The following is a 23,928-nucleotide window of genomic DNA, read 5'->3' as shown; positions in this document are numbered from 1 at the left end:
TTAAAAGAAAAAAAGTTGTCTTTTTTACTATTTAAGCCCATCCTGTGTCTCAATGAGGAATCCTGTTTAATTTCAAGTTTAATTAAGTTTGATGATTGTCACTTTGATGAGTTAACAGTTCATTGTGTGCTTTCACCTTACCAACCTTCTATCTTACCTTACAGTAACACAATGTGAAGCACCAATACAGTATATAATAGATGTCTGTTAATGTGCATAATTTGCATAACTTCTGTCCAGGGAAACATAGGAGGCTGCTAGCCAAGCAAGCACTAAAAGGGGGTGTTGTTGGTGCCATTAATTTGCATTTGACCCTCAGGTGGGGCTGTTGACATGCATTCGCCCCCTTTGGTCTCTTCAACTCATTCTCTCAGCCTAAAACCTTCAGGCTCACATCATTGGGTATCTGTTGAATATATATGATGCGATGGGTAAAAAGGTCTAGATAAAGTGTACAAAAGTTCAGAATGTCTCGGTTACGGATGTAACCCTCGTTCCCTGAAAGAGGGAACGTAGACGTCACGTTGTGACCGATGAATTGGGAACTCGCTTAGAGAGTCCAAACTGCTTCGATAACTACTAAAATGCCAATGAACTTGGCATTGAGGTATTTCCATAATGCTGGCGCCGCCCCACCAGGTGCGTATATAAGCCGCAGCTGCAGAATACAAAATTAGCTTCTCTTCGCTGAGAAAGCCAGAAGAAAGTGACCGGCTGTGACAGCAGAGAGCAGCATCTGTGGCGACGGGACATGACGTCACCGTTCCCTCCTTCAGGGAACGAGGGTTACATCCGTAACCGAGACATTCCCTTATAGTCGGTCACTACGACGTCACGTAGTGACCGACAGAGAAGGAATAGGAATGCACTCTTTTTGTGGTTTTATGGGTGCCGGCTGAGAAGCCTTTGCTGTCACCTTCGTAGCGCGGAGAGCCAGATCAGTGGAGCTCCGAGAGGACAGGCGAGTCGTGTTCTCCCTCGTGCAGATCCCTCAAGGCCTTCACTTGGTGAACCTGCAGCAACGCCATTGCATGCAGTGCTGAAGCCACCTCTCCGCATGCCTGGTGGGAGGCGCTCGTTAAACTGGGCGACTGTCTGCAAAGCACGGGAGGGGAGGGTTGGGCGGTCCTTCCAGGAGGCAGCGGTGGCCGGACACAGCTGCATCGGGACCCCACACTCCACCGGAGGGATCCCCGTGTAACCCTTAGCGGCTCCGCTGGTGAGGGAGGTGAGGGGGGAGGGCTGAAACATCCGTAACCGGGTAGAAAACGGCGACTTCCACATTCTTGTCAGCTCCTCGTGCACCTCGGGGAAGAAAGGCACTGGAGGAGAGGGCTGTGAAGCCCGGGCAGCTCCGAAGAACCAATCATCCAGGCGGGACGGTTCGGGCTGAGGGGGGTTAACCCACTCTAACCCTACGGTCTCCGCCACTCGAGAGAGCACGGCCACCATCTCCGGATCAAACTCCAGCGTCACGACCCGACCAGAGGGAGGAAGGATGTCGGGATCCACTTGAGAGGGAGGGGGCCCACCCTCGGTTGTTGCGGAGGCTGTGGATCCTGAGGGAGGCACAACAGATTCTGCAGACATCTTAGAACACAACGCTGCAGTCTCCATTGGAACCTCTGCCGGCTGCGGACGAGGAGACTGAGAGCCAGAGGATGAATCCCCCGGGCGGTTCAGCACTGTGATGCGGAGGTCATCCTTTGAGAGCCTCACAGCCGCACCGTGGCGGCGCTCGACACTCGCAGGACGAGGGTTGCGCTTTTCCCGGAGAAAAGACAACCGTCTCTGCAAATCCACAAGGGACATGTCCTCGCAGTGAGAATAATTACCCTCAGCGAACGCTGCATCCGCATGCTCGATGCCCAAGCATGAGAGACAACACTCATGACCTTCCTTCGGACCCATGTACTTTCCGCACCCAAGATCGCATGGACGAAAAGCCATCCTGAAAAGGACACTGACCTCCAGATATACGAGAGAGTGGCTGTCTTTAACAAGACACAAAGCTCTCTTTATTACTCTTTTAGGGAAATTCACTCACATGCTCAGTTGATGATGCGCAAAGGGAGAGGCAACACACACACTAAACTCAAAAATGATCTCTCAAGCTTAATTTAGCCTAAATAATAATTCATTTATCTACTAATATATTATTGAAATGCCCTTAATATGAATTGCCTTCTGTATTGCATTCGTTTTGTACATTTACAGGTGCACAAATACTGGACTTTAATTTCAATAAAACTCGTTTAACAAAAAATATGCGGGGCTTGATTTGAGCTGTTGTGCTGCGCCCTCTTTTGGGCTTAGGAGCATTTTTTCTCCAAGATAAAGTAGGTCTTTATAATTCAAATACAATTATTTAAAGTACGTAAAGTAAAGCACGAAATTCTAATGTATTTTTTCAGCCATTTTGACAGCCCTATTCGTCACAGAAGTACTCTGTAACACATCCAACTTCTTTTTTTTGACACTTTGCCTTTGTTTAGCATGAGGAAACAACTCTTAAACTGTGTTAATAACTCAGAATGCATGAAATACCATTAACCCCCCCCACCCTTAAAGCTTGATATATATCAAAATATTTTAATTTGATACTTTTCTATGTAATCAAGCTACAGATGGACGTGTTTGACCATACGCCTGCGTCTTGCGTCTTTTGCAGTGTCTTGCACATTAAAGAATGTTTAATTCGTGCATCACATCAATGGTATTTTACAGCAGTGGACCAATCAGAAGTCCCCAAAGGCAAGGCAAGTTTTGTTTATAGAAGCAAACTGACATGGCAATATTTGTTATTAAAGGAGCTCCTCGAGACCCTCGCATTTTGTTCCCAGAGACCCTTGCAAATCTATTCTTTGTTTTCTTAATGTTTGTGCTTAAACTTTATTTGTGATGGTGGATCCCCAAATTGTCCTCATCTATCCTAAATTTCTGAATGTCCGGAAAATGACGTGAAGCAGTGGTGCCCTGGCTGCATGCATGGTAATCATTTATACAGCGTGCAGGTATGTGACAAACGCGTCTATCTGTGCGTATGCATGCTTGAATATACTGAAAGCGGTGAAAAAGAAAGTATAACCAGATACGGACTCATGTGCCAGCCAGGTACCAAAACTACCTGAACATTAGGCATTGGCACCAACGCGACTATGTACAATTTTATTATCAAAAAAGTATTGCATTTGTGACCATTTTGGTCGCAATCTAGACTCCTGCTTAGAGGGTTTTGCATCTGCTCATCTAAAAAGAAAAATGTAAAAAAAAGACAAAAATAAAATCTACTGAAAAACAATGTTGTGTCAGAGTGGGTGGTAAAATGGGTTGGTCAGTCTGATTCAGATACTGTATAAATTAAAGAACTGTAAAGAGATTAGATCAAATGAGACTTTACACATGGCCTATGAGACAGAAGATCATGAGACTCAATACTGCTTTCCTGCCATTAACTCATCATGCATCAAGACAAAACGCCCCACACATGAATACAATATCATGTATGTGTTTTTTTCATTGCTGTCAGCATGTACTGTGTTTCTGAATCTGCTGGTGATCATCTCCATCTCTCACTTCAAGAAGCTTCACACTCCAACCAACATGTTCATTCTCTCTCTGGCTGTGTCTGACCTGCTCATTGGACTTATTGTCATGCCTTTGGAGGCCATCAAACTGATTGAGACGTGTTGGTACTTTGGAGATAATTTGTGTGGATTGTATTTAATGTTCATTGCACTGCTCCTCTCAGCATCACTTAGTCATTTAATTTTAATCGCTGTTGATCGCTATGTGGCTGTGTGTCACCCTTTACATTACCCACGAACAATAACTACCACTAAAACCATAATGAGCATCTGTATCTGCTGGTTTTGTTCTACAGCTTATAATACTGCCCTTGTGAGCAACAGTAGACATTCTGACTTAAACAAAATGAATGTGTGTTATGGAGAGTGTATTTTTACAATTAGCTATGCATGGAGAGTCACTGATCTGATCATGTCTTTTCTGTTTCCTTGTACGGTAATCATAACTTTATATTTGAGGATTTTCTATGTCGCACATCAGCAAGTGAAAGTTATAAACTCTCTGTTAAAGGGTGGAAAACATATAATGAAAGGTTCACTAAAGAGAAAATCTGAGAGCAAAGCGGCTCTGACATTAGGACTTATTGTCACTGTTTATATGCTTTGCTGGATTCCTTACTTCATTTCATCTCTAATAGAAAACACAGAAATGATTTCTATCACATTAGTTTTATTATGGATTTTATATATAAGCTCTGCTGTAAATCCTATAATCTATGCTTTATTCTACCCCTGGTTTAAAATGTCAGTTAAATACATCATAACTCTTAAAATATTTCAACCAGCATCATCTCTCGTGGACATTCTTACAGATTATCAGTCATAATTTTGTAGGAAGGAGGGTTGGTTTTAGTTTTCCCATTTCACATTTGTCAATATTGAGTTAACCCCATTTATGTGCACACCGTCAATGTCTCATTAGACCTTACACAATGATACCCACAAATTATTTCATTTCATACTAACGCATTTTATTAGGACTAGGTCTAAGTTAAATGAAGATGTTAATCTTTTATTATACGTGGCTTTGTTTATATCTTAAAGGAATAGTCTACCCTTTTGCCATATTAAACTATGTTATTACTTCAACTTAGATGAATTAATACATATCTTTATTTTTTCAATGTGTGCACTGTACAGTGCGTTGTGAATGTGTTAGCATTTAGCCTAGCCCCATTCATTTCTATGGTACCAAAAAAAAGTTTTATTTTGTGGCACCATACTTACTGGTATAATTCCTCATGTAACAGTCTTTAAATAGGGAAAACACAGAAGTGTTTGGTGGCTTCCCTGTTTGGTACCATAGAAATGAATTGGGCTAGGCTAAATGCTAACACATTCACGACGCGCTGTACAGTGCACGCATTGAAAAAAGATAGATATGTATTAAATTGTCTAAGTTGAGGTCATAACATAGTTTAATATGGCAAAAGGGTAGACTATTCCTTTAAGACAAATCAGTGGGACTGGCATATTTTAGGATCTGTCAGTGTTAATTTATTTTCAGTTGAGACAGCTCAAACGTGTTTTGGTCTAGGACTATCCTTAAGCCTTGTCTGTAAAACCAGGGATAAATGTTTTGTGATTCATTTTACATTAATTTACGAATAATCACCATAAATTATTTTGTAAAGAAGATTATTTTCATGAATTAACTTTAAAATACTCTTAGTGATGTGAAACACATGCAAACTATAGCCACCACAAACTGAATAAATGAAGAAAAAAACATACCAATGTGGGCACAATGAAAGTTACTATGATGCTAAGTCCACAATTATTGATTAATTAGTACTGCATGTGTTTGTAAACATATTTTCACCATTATTCACTATCAAACCATTTAAGCCCACTTTCAAGGAGGAATCCCATTAAATTTTTTACCTTTCCTTACTTACCTTAATTACAACTATAGGCCTACAAATTATACACTGTCTTTAATATAATATTAACACTGTACTCTTTTATTAAAGACAGGTAAAATGAGTTAAAATTGCATGCATATAAGGGCACTGTCATTAACGCAGTCTTCTGAACTTTTAATGATCTGTTCCCCAATGTTTTCCAAAGTGTGTGCTAAATAAAAGTGTTTTAGCTTGTTGAGCTGTGTTTATAACTGTGAATGCATAATCGATCAATAAAAACATGTCAGACGCACTTAACAGGGCTCTTCACTTATTCTTCCCAATAGTCGCACTAGTGCAACAAACTTTTGATCGCACTGACTTACAATTTAGTCGCACCCATTTTTATATTAATAATAATGACCTTGCATTTTTATAATATGGTGGTTTCTCATTGACTTAAAGATTCCAGTAAACTCATGAGATCCCACGATGATCACAGTAAAATCACACCATTATTATACTGTGAGAGTCTCACGTTTCAAGTAATATGCAAGTTCTTAAGCTCTTAAGATGGTATTATAACCAATGCTCTGACACGGAGCCACCAACATCCCGAGCTATGTCAAGACCTGGTCCAGAGAGGGCATTAGGTAATCAGTCACATACAAATTGGCTTGAACGTAAACACGATTCCTTTCATGATACGCGTTGTTCACTCATTTATAAATAAATCCCCTATAATTTACCCCAGGGGTTTAGTTTCATGTGCAAATAGCAATTAAAATCAATCAATCATGATTACGGTGTTATTTGGAGATAAAATATTAAAATACAGGCTACAAGCCTACACAAAATATGTTTTACTTACACAATAATTACATTAACAAACAAATTAAAAAGTAGCCTAGCCTAGAATTTATGTTCTTTTTTGGGACACGCTCCAAAACCGATGCAGCATGCAACGCAGCACATCATGTTTTAAAAGTTATTTTAAAGAAGGACAATGTTTGTTCTTATTTTGAGTGTACATAAATAAAACTGCAGCATTTACAGTTGTAGTTTATCTGTATGACCATCATTTAGGGTAATATAAGGTGCAAGCTCATCACGCGTAGCCTTCTTTATGTTGTGACCGGCGTATATAAAGGGCAGCGCAGGGCCGCAAGAAAGAGACATTAAACTTTTTTATTTAACATATTATTTTAGTTCTTTTGAACATCTCTTTGGAATCACTGCACTAAAGTTATCAGTTAATTCAAAATTTAAATATGAGCGCAGCGCTTATAAGTGCTCAAACAGTGCGGACCGCTTAGCTGTCAATCTGCCGACACTCACAAAGTTTCACATTAATGATATTTGTCCAATCATGGCCCTGTGTTTCTACTTACTGCGTGATTTGCAATGGGGCCGGGTTGCAGTCATTATGTCAAACGGGCCAGGTATAAAATAAATTGATGCTGATGTTGATGTTTGATTATCATCGATCGAATTATCAAACAGGACTGTGCATGACTGCTATTCTGTATATTTAAACCACCATAGGGCTCTTGTAAAACTGCGGTGTTAAATGCAATGCGGTCAAAAATCTGGGTGCGCCTAACTTTTGGCGCACCAGTGCAACCAGTGCAAAAAGTTAGTCTAGAGTTCTCTAAGGTCTCATACTATGGTCATGATGTTATATCACAGCACATTCAGTGTGTTTTCAAATCATGGTCTAAGCATACTCCCAGTGAGGTCATATCATTGGTCATGATGTGAAGTCATGATACACACGTGCTGCGTCCGAAACTGCCTACTTCATACTATATAGTACGCGAAATGCAGTAGGCGAGGCGTCCGAATACATAGTATTCGAAAAACAGTATGCGAAAAGTACCCGGATGACCTACTACTTCCGTTTAGATTTTGCAGTGTGCATACAATGGTCACTTCACTATCCCATGATGCCCCTGAGAGGAGTTATCCAACGAAGAAGAAGAGGCATGCCGCTGTTTTCGCGCTGGAATGACATGACGTGACGACGACGTATGTCACGTGATGTAGCAACATGGTGGATGTAGTACGTCCGAATCTCATTCATACAACCAGGATTCATACTATATAGTACCTACTGTTTTAACGGCAAGTAAGTAGGTACTTCATCTTATTCAGTACCTACTATACAGTATGCGGATTCGGACGCAGCCTCACTGTACGCTCATTCCATGGTCACAATGTACTGTAAAGGCACAGCACGCTTACTCTGTCATAGCAGGACAGCACACGTCTGGAAAACATTTGCCCAAGAGTAGAACGTCACCCTTCTTACCTACGTCTAAGAACTATTATAGGGATGACCATTGGATTAAATTTAGGAGACTTTCTTACACAGCATTTTATACAGCCTTATACATGGTGTGTATATACCTTGTAAAATCTCAAGACATTAAAATATGTTAACTTTTATGTGTGGCTCATCAATGGCATTTTACAGCAGTGGACCAATCAGCAGTCCCCAAGGGCAGGACAAGTTTTACAATTTTTGTTTATAGTAGCAAACTGACATGGCAATATCTGTTATTAAGGAGCTCCTCGAGATCCTTGCATTTTGAGACCCTTGCAAATCTGTTTCTCAATGTTTGTGCTAACCTTTGTTTGTAGTGGTGGATCCGCAACTTGTCCTCATCTATCCTAAATTTGAAAATGTCCGGTAAATGACAGAAGCAGTGGTGCCCTGGCTGCATGGGAATAATTTATACAGCGTGCAGGTATGTGACGAATGCGTCTATTGAAAGCAGTGCGGACGTGCATGTGTGAGATGGACGCAAAAAAAAACTCATGTGCCAGCCAGGTACCAAAACAACATGAACATTAGGCATTGGCACCAACGGGACTATGTAAAATGTTATTATCAAAAAACTATTGCATTTGTGACCATTTTGGTCACAGTCTAGATTCCTGCTTAGAGGGTTTTGCATCTGCACATATAAAAAGGAAAATGTAAAAAAAAAATCTAAATAAAATCTACTGAAAAACAATGTTGCATCAGAGTGGGTGGTAAAATAGGTTGGTCAGTCTGATTTAGATACTGTATAAATAAGAGAATAGTAAGAAGATCAGCCAAATGAGACTATTAACATGGCCTATGAGACAGAAGATCATGAGACTCAATACTGCATTCCTGCCATTAACTCATCATGCATCAAGACAAAACGCTCCACACATGAATACAATATCATGTATGTGTTTTTTTCAGTGCTGTCAGTATGGAATGTATAATGTACCTTGTACTGCACTGTAAGTCGCTTTGTATAAAAGTATCTGCCAACTGCAGGCCAAATCTGATCCATCAGAATCAGCATTACAGTTATAGATGAAACAAGCAAACATTCACACTTACTACTCTTGCTTGATTAGTCTTATTTAGCTTGATAAGTAACTGAATTTGGCAGGACAGATGTCCCAATAAGAGAAAGCTAATTTTAATGTTGAATTTAATTTGAAATACAAATATTTTTATGTGCATAAATGACTGTTGGATAACTGAACTGGCTAATTTCTCACATGAACGTGCAAGAAATGACACTGACCTGCATTTAGAGCAATTATTGCATCAGTCTGTCAGTCTAATTGCATGTGAGTTTGTTTCACACTTTTAATGATGCTTTGGTGGATTAGATGCAGCATATAGGTGTTAACAGGACCCTTAAGACCATGCAGACATTTTGAAAAGCAAAGCATAACAAATATAATTGGCCTTCAGAGTTTACTGTAATTGATTTCTCAGAGGGTTCATTTCTGACTTTATCCTGTCAGTATAGGAGTAAATAACCAAGAGGTCAAATGAGCGATGATATTGTTACCCTGTCTAGGACGAATCAGCCAACGTTGCCTTTCTTTCTTGGAAGTAAGACCAAAATCCAGCCTCATTATATCAGGTTAACTACATGCATAAGGCAATAAGCTAATAAGATAATAAGTAAAAAAAATAGTCATTATGTTCCAGACTGCACATTGTCTGTAAATCAGCTATTTTATATATCTGGCATGAAAAGATCCCCAAAAAATCTATAGTTTTTGTGTCAATCGTTTTATGTCACCATGCATTAAGTTAATCTACTGACGGGTTTAATGCAGCCCCATGTGTACTTGAACTAGAGCTGGTGTAACATCCGTCAGGTGCAGTGCCCTCATGATTCACCAGAGGGCACTTCCTCTTGGACATTCCACTACGTTCAACACTACATTTCCCATAACCCCATTCATGGACTCATTACCCTTTATTGTTTGCACCTGTGTCTTATTATTAGTGTTACCCTTGCCTATATAAACCCTGCCTTCTTGCCATTGTTTGTTGTTGTCGTCAGAGGTTTTCCCTGTCATTTCTATTTTTTAGATATTGTTTATCTCACTAACTTTCCAGATTTTGCTTTCATAGATTTTCACTGCCATGGTCTTAACCTATTACTCAAAGCCCTAATCTGCGATGGTCCTCGAGAGTCACTCAGGGAGTTTATAGACTTTGCTTTGTGCTGGCCGGATCTTTCTTTACTGTGGTTGAGGTAGAGGAGGAGGCCTCGCCTAAACAGTTTTTTGGGGAGGGCAGTATGCACCAGTCTACGTGTTTCGAAGAGCAAGGCCAGTCACGTACGCATGTGTGCACCAAGCTAATGGTGGCTAGCCCGAGACTCATGCCTGCACCCGTTTCCAAAACCCTGTGCCTGTGTCCAAGATGGTTGCCACTCCATAGCCTGTTCCCAAGAGGGCTACCGCACCCAAGCCTGTTCCCGAGATGGCTGCCGCACCAAAGCCTGTTCCCGAGATGGCCGCCGCACCCGAGCCTGTTCCCGAGATGGCCGCCGCACCGAGCCTGTTCCCGAGATGTCACCGCACCTGAGCCAGTTCCTGAGATGTCCGCCACATGGCAGAGTCAGTTCACAAGGTGGCAGCTTCTACAGACGGCCTGTTTTGAGTCTGGCGGATACTCCGCTAGTGTCAGCGTGGGCGGCTGGTGCTCCTAGTCCGGTGGTCTCCAGTTCTTTGGTCTCTGTGGTGTCTGGGGTATTTCCTCTGTCTTCGGTGCTCCCTGTGTTTGCCATGGCTCTGTGGTGTTTGTGGTTTGTTCTCTGCTCTCTGTTCTTCTGTTCCACAAGACATCTCTCAAGCCCATGAACCTGAATCACCTCAGCCACCTGCCACAACAAAGATGGCGGCCCCTATGCCAGAGCCCACAGTCGAGACAGCTGAAAGGTCTGAACCTGAGCCTCCTGCACTTCCTGTTACGGCTGAAAGGTCCGAACCTAAGTCCCCTGAGCTTCCTGTCCAGACCAAGTTGGCTGAGTCTGAGTTTCTTGAATTTTCCTGTCCTGACCATCAGGCCTGTATCTGTGTTTCCTGTCAAAGCTGAGGTGTGACCATCTCTCAGTTTCCTATGTCCTGTAGGTCAGCCAACTTTGCCGCTCCCAGGCTCCATAGACTCTCTGTCAGAATGGCCATGCACGATTCCCAAAGACTCTTTGCTATAAACAAGATGGTTGTTACAGAGTTCCCTAGTCTCTCTGTCCTGTCCAAGATGGCCGTTCCTGAGTTCCCTAGTCTCTCTCCCTTAACCAAGATGGCTGTTCCTGAGCTCACTAGACTATCTGCCCTGTCCAAGATGACCATTTCTAAACTGCCTATTCTGTCAGCACTGGCAAAAATGAGCAAACATTATCGGTTCACTAACCTGGCCCAAAGGGCCTCTCTCTCTACTCTCTCACTCTACCCAGGTTCCTGTTGCCACTGATACCACCATGGTCTCCAGTTCGGCCCTGGCTTCCTTCTCTGCCGGATCCGCCCTGGTCCCTGGTTCCTGCTCCGCTCTGTATGGTCATTGCCTGTTTGTCAGTCGTTGTTTTATGTTGGATGTTCTTGCCTGTGTTTTTTCCTTTGTGCCTGTACCTTTTGGAATTTATATTAAACTCTAAACTACATTTGGATCCACTCACCTTGTCTTGCCTGCACGTGACTATTTGCACTGTTTCACTTTGGCTGTACCGAATTTCCATTCAAAATCTTGATTTCCGAGATTGAGATAAAATTAAAATAGTGTCAAAGCGTCATTGCAAATTAATCAAAAAATCTTTAAAATGGCCCAGCCCTAAGTCGAACACATCTTTACACATCTCACTCAGGATGTGTTTAACTGATATTCTAAATCAGGGGTAAAATATAGCATAGATGAGAGAATTCAGACCTGAATTAATATACAATATCCAAAATATACAATGACCCTGCCAGAGAATTTAGAGTAATTTCAAGAAAGCATAAAAATGAATCACATAGGAAATTAAAAAACACGTGATCATGTATCAGAAGAGTGGGTGGTAGTGTGGGCTGGAAAGCCTGACTCGATAACTATAAAGGACTACAACCAGACAGAAACAAATTCTAAACTAAAGAACTCATGGCCCATGAGACAGAAGTTCAAGAGACTCAGTACTGCTTTCCTGCCATTAACTCATCATGCATCAAGACAAAACGCTCCTCTCATGAATACAATATCATGTATGTGTTTTTTTCATTGCTGTCAGTATGGACTGTGTTTCTGAATCTGCTGGTGATCATCTCCATCTGTCACTACAAGAAGCTTCACACTCCAACCAACATGCTCATTCTCTCTCTGGCTGTGGCCGACCTGCTCATAGGACTTATTATCATGCCTTTGAATGCCATCAAACTGATTGAGAAGTGTTGGTACTTTGGAGATATTTTTTGTGGAGTGTATTCAGTGTTCACTGGACTGCTCCCCTCAGCATCGCTTAGTCATTTAATTTTAATCGCTGTTGATCGCTATGTGGCTGTGTGTCACCCTTTACATTACCCACAGAAAATAACTACCACTAAAACCATTTTGAGCATCTGTATCTGCTGGTTTTGCTCCACAGCTTATAATACTGCCCTTGTGAGCAGCAGTAGACATTCTGACTTACACAAAACAGATGTGTGTTATGGGAAGTGTACTTTTACAATTAGTTATGCATGGAGAGTCACTGATCTGATCATGTCCCTGCTGTTTCCTTGTACTGTAATCATAACTTTATATATGAGGATTTTCTATGTCGTACATCAGCAAGTGAAAGTTATAAACTCTCAGTTAAAGGGTGGACAACATGTAATAAAAGGTTCACTGAAGAGAAAATCTGAGGGCAAAGCAGCTCTGACATTAGGACTTATTGTCACGGTTTATCTGCTTTGCTGGATTCCGTACTTCATTTTGTCTCTATCAGAAAACACAGAAATGATTTCTCCCACATTAGTTTTATTATGGCTTTTATATATAAACTCTGCTGTAAATCCTATAATCTATGCTTTATTCTACCCCTGGTTTAAAATGTCAGTTAAACTCATCATAACTCTTAAAATATTTCAACCAGCATCCTCTCTCTTGAATATTTTTACAGATTATCAGTCATAATTCTGTACAGAGGAGGGCTGATTTTAATTTTATAATAAATAGGCACACATTAGGCTCATTTGCCCTTTTAAGCCTACTTTCAATCTTTTCATCAAATTATAAAAAGAGAAAATTATCTTTTATGCGGTTGATTTTAAGCAATCCAGTGATTTGGTACTTTGGTACCTTGGTTGAGTTAGCCCCATTTATGTGAATACTGTCTCAATAGACCTCACACAATGACCCATACCCAAAAACTTTGGTGTTTCAAGACACTTCAGAAATTAACACATTTCTGCAATTTACAGTAATTTGTCAAGTAAGAGATACATTTATTGTTTTTTGTAATAGTACTTAACATTTTATATTATTTTCCTTTAAATGGAAAGATGAGTTTTATTAACTTGTGCACAAAGCTAATATAAAGGTCAAACCATAAGCCTTACTGAAAGATAGACTGCCGAGGAATTAAGCGTGTGAACACTAAATGTTTGTGATTGATTTTACATTAATTTACAAATGAATACACCATAAATTATTTATTAGAACAGATTATTTTCATAAACTAACCTTTATTAAGATGGGCTTAAATGTTACAGTGCAACAAAACACATGCAAACTATAGCAAACACAAGCTACCGTAACCTTGACTGAAAAAACTAAACATTTCTTAATGTGGGCACAATGGAAATTACTACTTTATGATACTTAGTCCACAATATATTGCATGTGTTTGTATACATTTTATATTTAAAAGGAAAATGTTGCTTTTTTAACCTGTGTTTTAATGAGGAATCCTGTTGAATTACAAACTTTGATGATTTTCACTTTGATGTGCGCTTTCACCTTACCTACCTTAATTACAACTAAAATAACACAGTGTGTAGCACCAATATAGTATATAATAGATGCTTGCTAATGAAAATGAAAGCAAAAACGTGAAAAAGATAAAACCTACAGCACCTGTCCAAAAACCATATGTCGCCATAACTATAAGGGCACAGTAAAAATTTGTCATTGTTGTTTGTAGAAGACAGAAAATCAGAGAATGAAAGGCAAAAAGGCTGAAAGTTCTTATCAGGGATGGGAGACCAAATGAAATATATTGGTAGCAAACATTTGTAAAAAAAAAAAAAAATAAGTAAATATATCCCTGTCACTTAATAAATCTATTGAAAGTTTTTTCTTCTTTTAAAATTATTGTTTTTATATACCTATTTAATCAACCATGATGTGGGCTTATTCGGAACACATCTTAGATGGTGCAATTGACCTATGGCTAAGCTACGCCCCTTCACTCACTCGGACAAGCAATCAACATTCGGTGACAGTTGCTATGGCAGCTGTCACAGTAAGAGACATTTCACAGGAGGCAATTGATGATTTTTGGAGACGGAAAGACTATATATCATCTCCAAGTCACCAAAAGGGCATTAACTATGCATTGGAGGGTTATATTAATAATTTTATTGTTGAGAAGGTCGATGAAAAGCTTCAGCTCCATGCAAAAATGTACAGGTCACAGTGTAGGCGCGATAAACCGCATCTCGTTGCCATCATGACCAAATTAAATATGTACATGTCAAGTTGCATACGTTTTCAGGACAAGCCTTTTTACCATGAAGCATGTCCAATGTCTGTTAGCGAGGTGCTGTGCGCTAATGACCAGGAGAAAGCAACACTTCTGGTCGAGTGGGCTCACAACTTGAGTGGACAGGGTGTGTCCTGAGCTTGGTAAGCCTGGGCAATAGTGTCCACTATCCAGTGAGACATCCCCTGCTTGGAGACAGCTCCTTCTGCTGGACTCCATTACAAACACAGAGCTGTTCTGAGGTCCTGAGGCTCTGCGTTCGGTCCAGGTATATCCGCAGAGTGTAGACAGGATAGAGCAAAGTCAGGGCTGGGTCTGCCTCCTCCAGTGGCAGCATCTGAAGGTTCAGCACCTGATCTTTAAAAGGAGTGGCAGGAACCTTGGTGGTGGTAATGGTGCAGTGGATAAGACACTCACCTTTGGTGTGGGAGACCCGGGTTTGAATCCACTGTGATACACCATTGTGTCCTTGAGCAAGACACTTAACCCCTAGTTGCTCTAGAGGCATGCGACCTCTGACATATATAGCAATTGTTAGTTGCTTTGGATAAAAGCGTCAGCTAAATGAATAAGTAAGGTAGCCGGGCAGAGGTCTCAAAATCACATAAGAGTCAGCGAGCCTAAACTTGAGGCACGAATTGTTGACCGAAAAAGCATGCAGCCAGGAGTAAAGTTTTCATTGAGGGTCTTCTCCATGAATCGATGACCAGGTTTTACTTCAAACTGTAAGTCTCGTAGAGTGTAAGTGTTGTTTTGTACTACCTGCTGGGGTAGGCCACTAAGAACCTCTGCATCCCATCCAGGAAACACACATGGAGTTTCCAGAGGTCCAGACACGGTTGCCATAGGATGCCCCGTTTCTGAGAGAGTAGGTCCCTCTCAGAGAATGCGCCAGGGAAAGGCTGTCGAGAGAAGTACCATTTCCAGGAACCAGGTCCAGGGTGGGCCAGTAGAATGCTACCAGCAGAACCTGCTTCTCGTCCTCCAAGACTTTGGACAATGTCTCTGCAAGAAGGATCACTGGGGGAAACGCATACTTGTGCATGCCCAGTTGCCAGCTGTTTGCCAGCGCATCAGTGCCGAGCGTTTCCCCTCCCATAAAACAGCTGGCAGTGATCGGTCTCCAAACTATCTCCAAATCAGCTGGACCATCCAGGGGTGGAGTGACCACTCGCCTAGAAGAGATGCTTGTGAGAGCCTCCCCCTGGTTCAACAACAGACACACTTCTGGCCCATATTGTTGTCTAAACCAATCAGAGATAGTGAAGGGTGGACCCCTCCCTGTGATTGTCCGTTGTACAAGTGTGTATGCTTGAAAATGCATGTGCTGCAGTCAGTCAGAGAGAGAGGGGGGAATAGCACAGGCCCATCAGATGAACAGAGTGGATGTAGCCATGGATGATGAGAGAAGATGAAAAGAACGATTTAACTTTTTTGTTAAGAATGTTAAGTTAAGGCCTGATCCGTCCTAAAATTATAACCAATGCTCTGACACGGAGCCACCAACATCCCAGGCTAGGTCAAGAACTGGTCCAGGGACGGCATTAGGTAATCAGTCACATACAAAATGGCTTGAACATAAACCCGATTTCTTTCATGATACGCACTCATTTATAAATAAATCCACTATCATAACTTTCCGAAGAGCGTTTAGTTTTCATGTGCAAATAGCAATTAAAATCAATCAATCATGATTACACTGTTTTTTATTTTTTAGATAAAATATTTAAAAAATGTTGCAGAGATATGTCTGAGAAAAAATGTCTGAGACATCATGTGCCCATTTCAGGAAAACTGGATAGAAGACGAGAAACATCTAAAGGATAAAAGTATGTAGGTTGTATAGCCATCCCAGTCATCTCAGTACAATACAATATACTGGTATATAATTTAATAAAATAATTTATAGACGTTGTTTGATGATTTACGGTAGTTTATAACTCTCTATTCTGAAAGTTTGATTAATTGTGCATAATGATAATGATGTATTTATCAGTAATTAAGTTATTTTGGGAAAACATAAATCACTGCATTGCAGAGCTGACTTAAAATGTGCCCCTAAACTTTCTGCTAGCACTCCAAAAAATTCCGTCATGGGCTACAGTGCTCCTAGAAAAAAATGTTTGCCTGGAGTGTATGCACATACTGTATGTATCGATCAATGCTGTATAACCAAAGCTGAAACTACATGCTGGCAATACGCAAAGCCCCCTTGGCTGTTATAAAATACACTGTATCACCGCTGCTTCGTGGGGCTTATTGCTTTTATAAAATAGTTACTTCATATCCATAACAGGATTTCATAAAATTAAACACAGCAAATAAATTGTAATTATATTAGTACAAATATTACCCTTCTGCCAAACAAAGTAGTTCCTCAGAATCAATTGTGGCTGCAATAAAGGGCAGTTCCCAAGCAACACAGACCGTTAGATTGTTTTAGAGCGATAATCAAACTTACACAGAGTTTTTAATGTTGAGTGAATGCGTCAGTGTTTAAGTTGGGTAAGATTGTCAGCTAGTGGATAATAGCGAAAAAAATGGAATTTAGGTAAAAACTCATCAGGGAAGCATTTTCTCTTAATTAACGATATGACTCAACAATATTTCTTTACATCTATCTGGATATTGCCATTAATTGTGCAATTGTAGAAAAATTAAAATATGATAAAAGATTGTGGTTTTTATTTTGATAAATCAGTATGTAGCAACAGTGGCACAGTGATACTTAAGCTATTTACCAGGGTATTTTGTAACAGCTTAGAACACGTTTCAGCCAATCAGAATGAAGGACCAGAACTGCACGTTTTTTTTGGGAGACATTTTTTTTAAAAGGCTGAGAATATACAATTTTATTCCAGAAAGCATAAAATGTATCACATAGGAAATTAAAAACACGTCATCGTGTTTCAGAGGAGTGGGTGGTGGTGTGGGCTGGGAAGCCTGATCCTATAACTATAAAGGACTAAAATCAGACGGAAAAAAATTCCAAACCGAAGAACTCATGGCCTATGAGACAGAAGATAATAAGACTCAATACTGCTTTCCTGCCATAAACTCATCATGCATCAAGACAATACGCTCCACACATGAATACAATATCATGTATGTGTTTTTTTCATTGCTGTCGGCATGGACTGTGTTTCTGAATCTGCTGGTGATCATCTCCATCTGTCACTTCAAAAAGCTTCACACTCCAACCAACATGCTCATTCTCTCTCTGGCTGTGGCCGACTTGCTCATTGGACTTATTATCATACCTTTGAATGCCATTAAACTGATTGAGACATGTTGGTACTTTGGAGACAATTTTTGTGGATTGTATTCAGTGGTCATTGGACTGCTCCCCTCAGCATCACTTAGTCATTTAATTTTAATCGCTGTTGATCGCTATGTGGCTGTGTGTCACCCTTTACTGTACCCACAGAAAATAACTACTGCTAAAACCATATTGAGCATCTGTATCTGCTGGTTTTGCTCCACAGCTTATAATACTGCCCTTGTGAGCAGTAATACACATTCTGACTTACAGATAATGGATGGGTGTTATGGAAAGTGTTTTTTTACTATTAGTTATGCATGGGGAGTCACTGATCTGATCATATCTTTTCTGTTTCCTTGTGCGGTAATCATAACTTTATATTTGAGGATTTTCTATGTCGCACATCAACAGGTGAAAGTTATAAACTCTCTGTTAAAGGGTGGAAAACATGTAATGAAAGGTTCACTGAAGAGAAAATCTGAGGGCAAAGCGGCTCTGACATTAGGACTTATTGTCACAGTTTATCTGCTTTGCTATATTCCATACTTCATTTTGTCTCTATCAGAAAACACAGAAATGATTTCTATCGCATTCGTTTTATTATGGATTTTATATATAAACTCTGCTGTAAATCCTATAATCTATGCTTTATTCTACCCCTGGTTTAAAATGTCAGTTAAACACATCATAACTCTTAAAATATTTCAACCAGCATCCTCTCTCGTAACAATTTTTACAGATTATCAGTCATAATTTTATAAGGTGGAGGACTGGTTTTAGTTTAAGTTTTAGTTTATAATAAATAGGGTAGCCATTAGGCTCATGTACCCTATTTAGCCCACTTTTAATTTTGACGTCAAATTGTTAAAAAAGAAAATGATCTTTTATGCTGCTGATTATTTTAAGCAATCCAGTTATTTGTTTCTTCCCTCCCCTTTGGTACACTTTTGTGTATCAGGACCCTTTAGAAATTCCCTCCAGTCAATTTTTTATATATGCATTGATATTTCGAGTAAGGGATATATTTATTGTTTATTTTACATACTTTATAATTTTATATATTTTTTCTTTTAAATGGAAAGATGAGTTTTATTAGCTTGTGCACAAAGCTAATGTAATGGTCATTATAAGACTTACTGAAAGATAGACTGCTGAGGAAATAAGCATGTGAACACGAAATGTTTTGTGATTGATTTTACATTGCTTTACAAATGAATACACCATAAATTATTTAATATAGCAGATTATTTTCAACAAATTAAGCCCATCTTGTGAGTTTCAATGAGGATCCTGTTTAATTACAAACTTTGATGAGTGAAAGTGGTTAACAGGTTTTTGTGTGCTTTCACCTTACCTACCTTAATTACAACTACATTAAAATTACACAGTGTGTAGCACCAATACAGTATAGATGTTTTTTAATGTGTATCATTTGTTCTCAGCAAGAAAATAAAAAAAGAGAAAAACTACAGCACCTGTCCAAAAAATCATGTGTCGCCATTACAATAACGGCACAGTAAAAATGTGTCTATGCTAGCAAAACAGTTTGTAGTTGACAGAGAGTCTTCAAGTCAGAGAGTGAACGGCAAAAAGGCCAAAACTTCATTCTCATCAGGGATGGGAGACCAAATGAATTTTATTGGTAGCAAACATTTGTAAAAAATTTTTTTAAATATATCCCTGTCACTGAATAATTCTATTCAAACTTTACTTCTTCTAAAATTATTGTTTTTATATACCTATTTGATCAATCATGATATGGGCTTATTCAGAACATGTCTTTAATGGTGCAAAGGTACCAATTAAGCCCATGCCAGAGTTTTGACTTTATTCATAAAATATGTTCATTTTATATTCTAAAATAAACATCAACTAATTAATACATTTTCAAATGAGATAAATATTGCATTTTCTCAAAATATTTTTCAAATAAACATTTCAATATCTATAATAATACATAAACTTAGGTTTTGGTGAGCTTAATGGGTACACCCAACCTACAACTTAGATAGTACTCATTGTTTTTTTTTATTGTAAATTTCACCACTCATAAAATCCGCAGCTCTACAAATGTCTGTTAGCAAGGCGCCATTCGCTAATGCACAGGAGGCAGCAACACTTTTGGTTCAGTGCGCTCGCAACTTGAGCAGGCACGGTGGGTCCTGAGCTTGGTAAGCCCGGGCAACAGTGTCCACTATCCAGTGATACATCCTCTGCTTGGTGACAGCTTTTCCTTTTGATACCTTTCAACCACCAGTCGACAAACAGGTTTCACTTCAAACCGTAAGCATGTTTCACAGACGATACTCATGCTGAAGTGTTGGTGTGCACTACCTGATGAGGTAGCCAACATTGTCGCATGTAAACAATAGCACTATGTATGGAATCATATATCAGCACACACTCAAAATGGTCCTGTGTTTAAATGAATTCAAGCAGGTCAACATCAACTGAACCTGGTCCTTCGTAAGGCGTGCTGTTTGTGCGACCAAGTACAGTTCCATACCAAGATAAGAGATCTGCTGCACAGGTGCAAGTTTTCTCTTCTCCCAGTTGACCTGAAGGCCCAATCGGGCGAGGTGCCTGAATACCAGGTCCCTGTGAAGCCATAACTGCTTTCAGGACGGTACTAGAAGAAGCCACTAGTCGGGGTAGCTGAGTGTGCAAAATGCTATGTTCTCTAATGGTTATAGGGCCGCCTCAAAGATGCTTGGAGACAGGGACTGCACAAAGGGCAGCACTTTGTCCTGATATGCTCGCCCCTCAAACACAAAACCCAGAATAAATAGTAATGGACAAGGTATAGATCCTTGAGGAACACATAATTTCACAATTCTGACTTCAGATCTTGAACTCCCCAATACAACAAATTTTTAATGGTCACAGAGATAAGACTTGCAATTTCAGAAACACCAAAACCAATGGTGGGGGTGGACGCATTCGAAAATGCGCTTCTACATCAACATTTTGAATGTAGGGCCCTATAATTTCTGCGATCATGGAAACGCGGACGGAATAGCGGAATTGGCTAATTAACACGAAATCTAGTATTAACGCGAAATTTCGTGGAATTTTACATATTTTGAATAAAATTATGTTTTTGTGTGGGAGACGAACGTATGTCTGGGGGAAATGCAGACCGGGGGAAGTAAATCTGGGCGACACGCCCCCTCCCGTCGTTTCAGACCCCCTCCAAAACACTAAAACCATGGTGAAGTGGCTCTCCACGACTCTGCTTTCGTCAGCGAAAAAATTAAGAAATTCGACGCTAAGCACTTAGTTTCGAGCAGGTCTCACATGACTTTCACAGGTTGGAGGGCCTTCCCAAATCTGGCTCCATGACACTGCTTGGATGGAGGCTGTTGCTGCATGTGAGCAGGGGCAGATGCAGGAGGACGCTCTTGGAGATGAGCCAGCTGAGGCGCTGTGGCCGTCAGAATGTGGGGTGCAGCAGCTTTTTGCCAGGGCAGGATGTTCTTGATGGCCCCAGTCTGCTTTTAAGTGGCCAAGAATTGCTGAGCAAAGAGGCCAGCCTGGGACACGTGGGCATTCAAGAAGCATGTCTTCTCTCTTTCCTGAATGTTTGCCAGGCACATCCAGAGATTGCTTTTCTAGACCACAAAAGTGGACATCGCATGGCCCAGGGACTGCGATGTAACCTTAATCGCACGGAGTGCCAGGTCCGTTGCAACGCAGAGTTCTGTCAGAACTGCAGGGTCATGACCACCCTCATGCAGGTCCTTCAGTGCCTTAGCCTGATGGACTTGCAATAACACCATGTCGTACAGAGCAGAGGCAGCCTTCCAACAGGCCCCGATAAGCACTACCAGTCAGACTGGATGAATGCTGGCAGGCCCGTGAGGGAAAAACCGGCTTATCCCGCCTTGTAAAAGCGGTGACCGGACAGTTCAGCTCATAGGACTAGATGTTAGTATCCCTAGTAATCAGCACTTTCTAATTTGTGGGAGAGGGGTAAGAACGTCATCAGGGTCTTCAGGTGGGCACCCTCCTTCATTGGTGTTTCGTTAATAGGCCCACGACACATCCAGAGGGCTCAACGGCACCACAATAGCGGGCTGGTGACAACCTCAGCTGTCGCTTCTGTTTAGACTTGGGATGTCACAGTAACAAAAATCTAGTAGTCTGTACCAATAACACAAAAAGTACACGGTACTTGGTACTAAAGTCTGTACCACAGTGTGTAAAAAAGGAACAATTATACTTAAAAATGAATTGTTTTATTAAAACATTTCAACATTATGTGTCTTTTAAGAGCTTCTGTTTAGGTTGGCTGTGTTAATGTTTGTTGACTTTTCTCCTGACTCTCCTGGTGTACATCCATGTGTTCAGCAGAGGCAGACAGGGTCGTAAACCGCAGTGGGAGCAGCTTGGGGAGTAATGGCTTTGCGGGAAGCAGGTGTAGCTTGCTTTATGGTGGGACCCAGTGCGGCAAGATTTGCTTAATTGCATCTGTCTGCTTTTTCACAGTCGAGGACTTTACGCAGCAGTTCAATGTCAAGAGACTGTTCTCAAAAGGGAACCAAAAATGTCTGTGACTGATGAGATATTTGTATGGTGGAGAGGTTGAAGGCTTGAGTTCAGGTTCTCTGTGTTAAGGTTTTTCAGGGTTCTAAAACGTTTTTCACATTTAGGCTTGATGTGAGAAGAGACCACCTTGAGATATGGGGGCGTTAAGGAAGCATACTTTTTCAGCATTCTTCATCCCAGCGAGATTAAGCCATAGGTGGTGTTGCAAGACCAGCATTGTGGGCATTGCACGCCCCAGAGCGTGTGTGCTGACTCTAGTCACCTGAAGGGCAGGGGTCAATCGCCGTGCACAAATCCTGCATCTGCTCTGGATCGTAACCACCCTTGTCTAGATTTTTTAATACCTTGGCCTGATATAACTGCTGGATGGGATGACCATGGCATGGAGGGTGGAGGCAGACTGTCCCATGGCAGTATAAAACTTACAAAGCTTACACGCCTTTGAGGGGAGCTTTGGCTCTAAAGGCACCAATGCACCACAATGGCGCGCTCGACTGAAGGGAGCTAAACGTAGCCCTTGGCTGCCCCCTTCGAGTATGGTTAGGATGGACAAGCCCACAAAGCAGGTGCGCGCTGTAAAAGACTTCCTTAGCTTGTCGAGCACCTCTGGGAAGAAAGGCACTGACACTGAATGCAGCTGAGCTTCGAGACCAGACCCCAGAAACCAAACGTCAAGCCTTAAGCTTTCTGGGGAGGGCAGAGGGTTCCACTCCAATACTCCTGGCCGTACATTCCATATTAGAGCAGTATGTTGTCAGTCAAGCATTGTCTTCATAACTGTAAGTTGCTAACCAATTTGTGGAGTACATAACTTACTGTAAAGCTAATAAACAATGACTCCATAAGTTTCCCTTTTCAATACAAGTCCAATATAATGTTATCTTGACAAAACTGCTAAGGATTCAAGTTATATATATATTTTATTCTGTTTGTGTTTTTAAGTTATTTATAATAAGTAAAGTTTACTGTTTAGTGCACTTATATCAGACTCAATTTGAATAATAAAGTTTATTAAATTGTTAAACACCCTGCCTAAATTACATATCTTTGTCATGTCATTACAGTATAAGTTTTTGATCACCACATTTGAGTGATCATTGCAAAAAATGTATATATTTATATAATATATTCTGTTAATGTATATAGTGTATTATAAGTACAGTACTGTAGTATAATATAGTGTAGTATATATGTACTGTACTATAATATACACAAAGAATATCGTCCGATATATCTTTACCGGTCTTGTTTTTACTCCCTGATATCTGTATCTGCATCGGCCCAAAAAACAAACATATCAGTCCATCTGTGTGTATGCACACTTGAATATAGTGAAACCAGTGCGGACATGTCTGTGCATGAGAAGACACAGAAAAAAGTATTCCCAGATACCAGGCCAGTGTAAAAAAAAGTACACACATTATCAAAAAAGAATATGGCATATGTGACCATTTTGGTCTCAGACTAGAGTCCTGCTTAGATGGTTTTGTATCTGAGCTCATCATTTACAAACATCTAAAAAGGAAAATGTAAAAAAATGGCAAAATAACATCTACTGAAAAACAATGATGCATCAGAGTGGGAGGTAAATGGGTTGAGTCAGTCTGATTCAGATACTATATAAATGACAGAACAGTAAGGAGATCAGATCAAACTCCTATCAGTAGGAGACTTTACTC

At 40.5% G+C, this 23,928-nt stretch overlaps 3 protein-coding genes across 3 annotated transcripts; all 3 read left to right on the top strand.

Annotated features, from left to right (window-relative positions):
• The first annotated feature begins 3,396 nt into the window (after nt 1-3,396).
• LOC135739066 (trace amine-associated receptor 13c-like) lies at nt 3,397-4,413 on the top strand. The gene has a single exon (XM_065257323.1). The coding sequence runs from the start codon at nt 3,403-3,405 to the stop codon at nt 4,411-4,413; it is 1,011 nt and encodes a 336-aa protein (XP_065113395.1). The 5' UTR covers nt 3,397-3,402.
• A 7,445-nt stretch (nt 4,414-11,858) lies between these two features.
• On the top strand, nt 11,859-12,869 carry LOC135739071 (trace amine-associated receptor 13c-like). The gene has a single exon (XM_065257335.2). The coding sequence runs from the start codon at nt 11,859-11,861 to the stop codon at nt 12,867-12,869; it is 1,011 nt and encodes a 336-aa protein (XP_065113407.1).
• A 4,574-nt stretch (nt 12,870-17,443) lies between these two features.
• Nucleotides 17,444-18,454, top strand: LOC135739077 (trace amine-associated receptor 13c-like). Its single transcript, XM_065257349.2, has one exon. It carries the CDS (start codon nt 17,444-17,446, stop codon nt 18,452-18,454), a length of 1,011 nt encoding a protein of 336 aa, XP_065113421.1.
• The last annotated feature ends 5,474 nt before the right edge of the window (nt 18,455-23,928 follow it).

The sequence above is a fragment of the Paramisgurnus dabryanus genome, chromosome 10, assembly GCF_030506205.2.
Source record: "Paramisgurnus dabryanus chromosome 10, PD_genome_1.1, whole genome shotgun sequence".
NCBI lineage: Eukaryota > Metazoa > Chordata > Actinopteri > Cypriniformes > Cobitidae > Paramisgurnus > Paramisgurnus dabryanus.
Note: the sequence above shows the minus strand (reverse complement) of the source record. Positions and strands in the feature narration are given on the sequence as shown.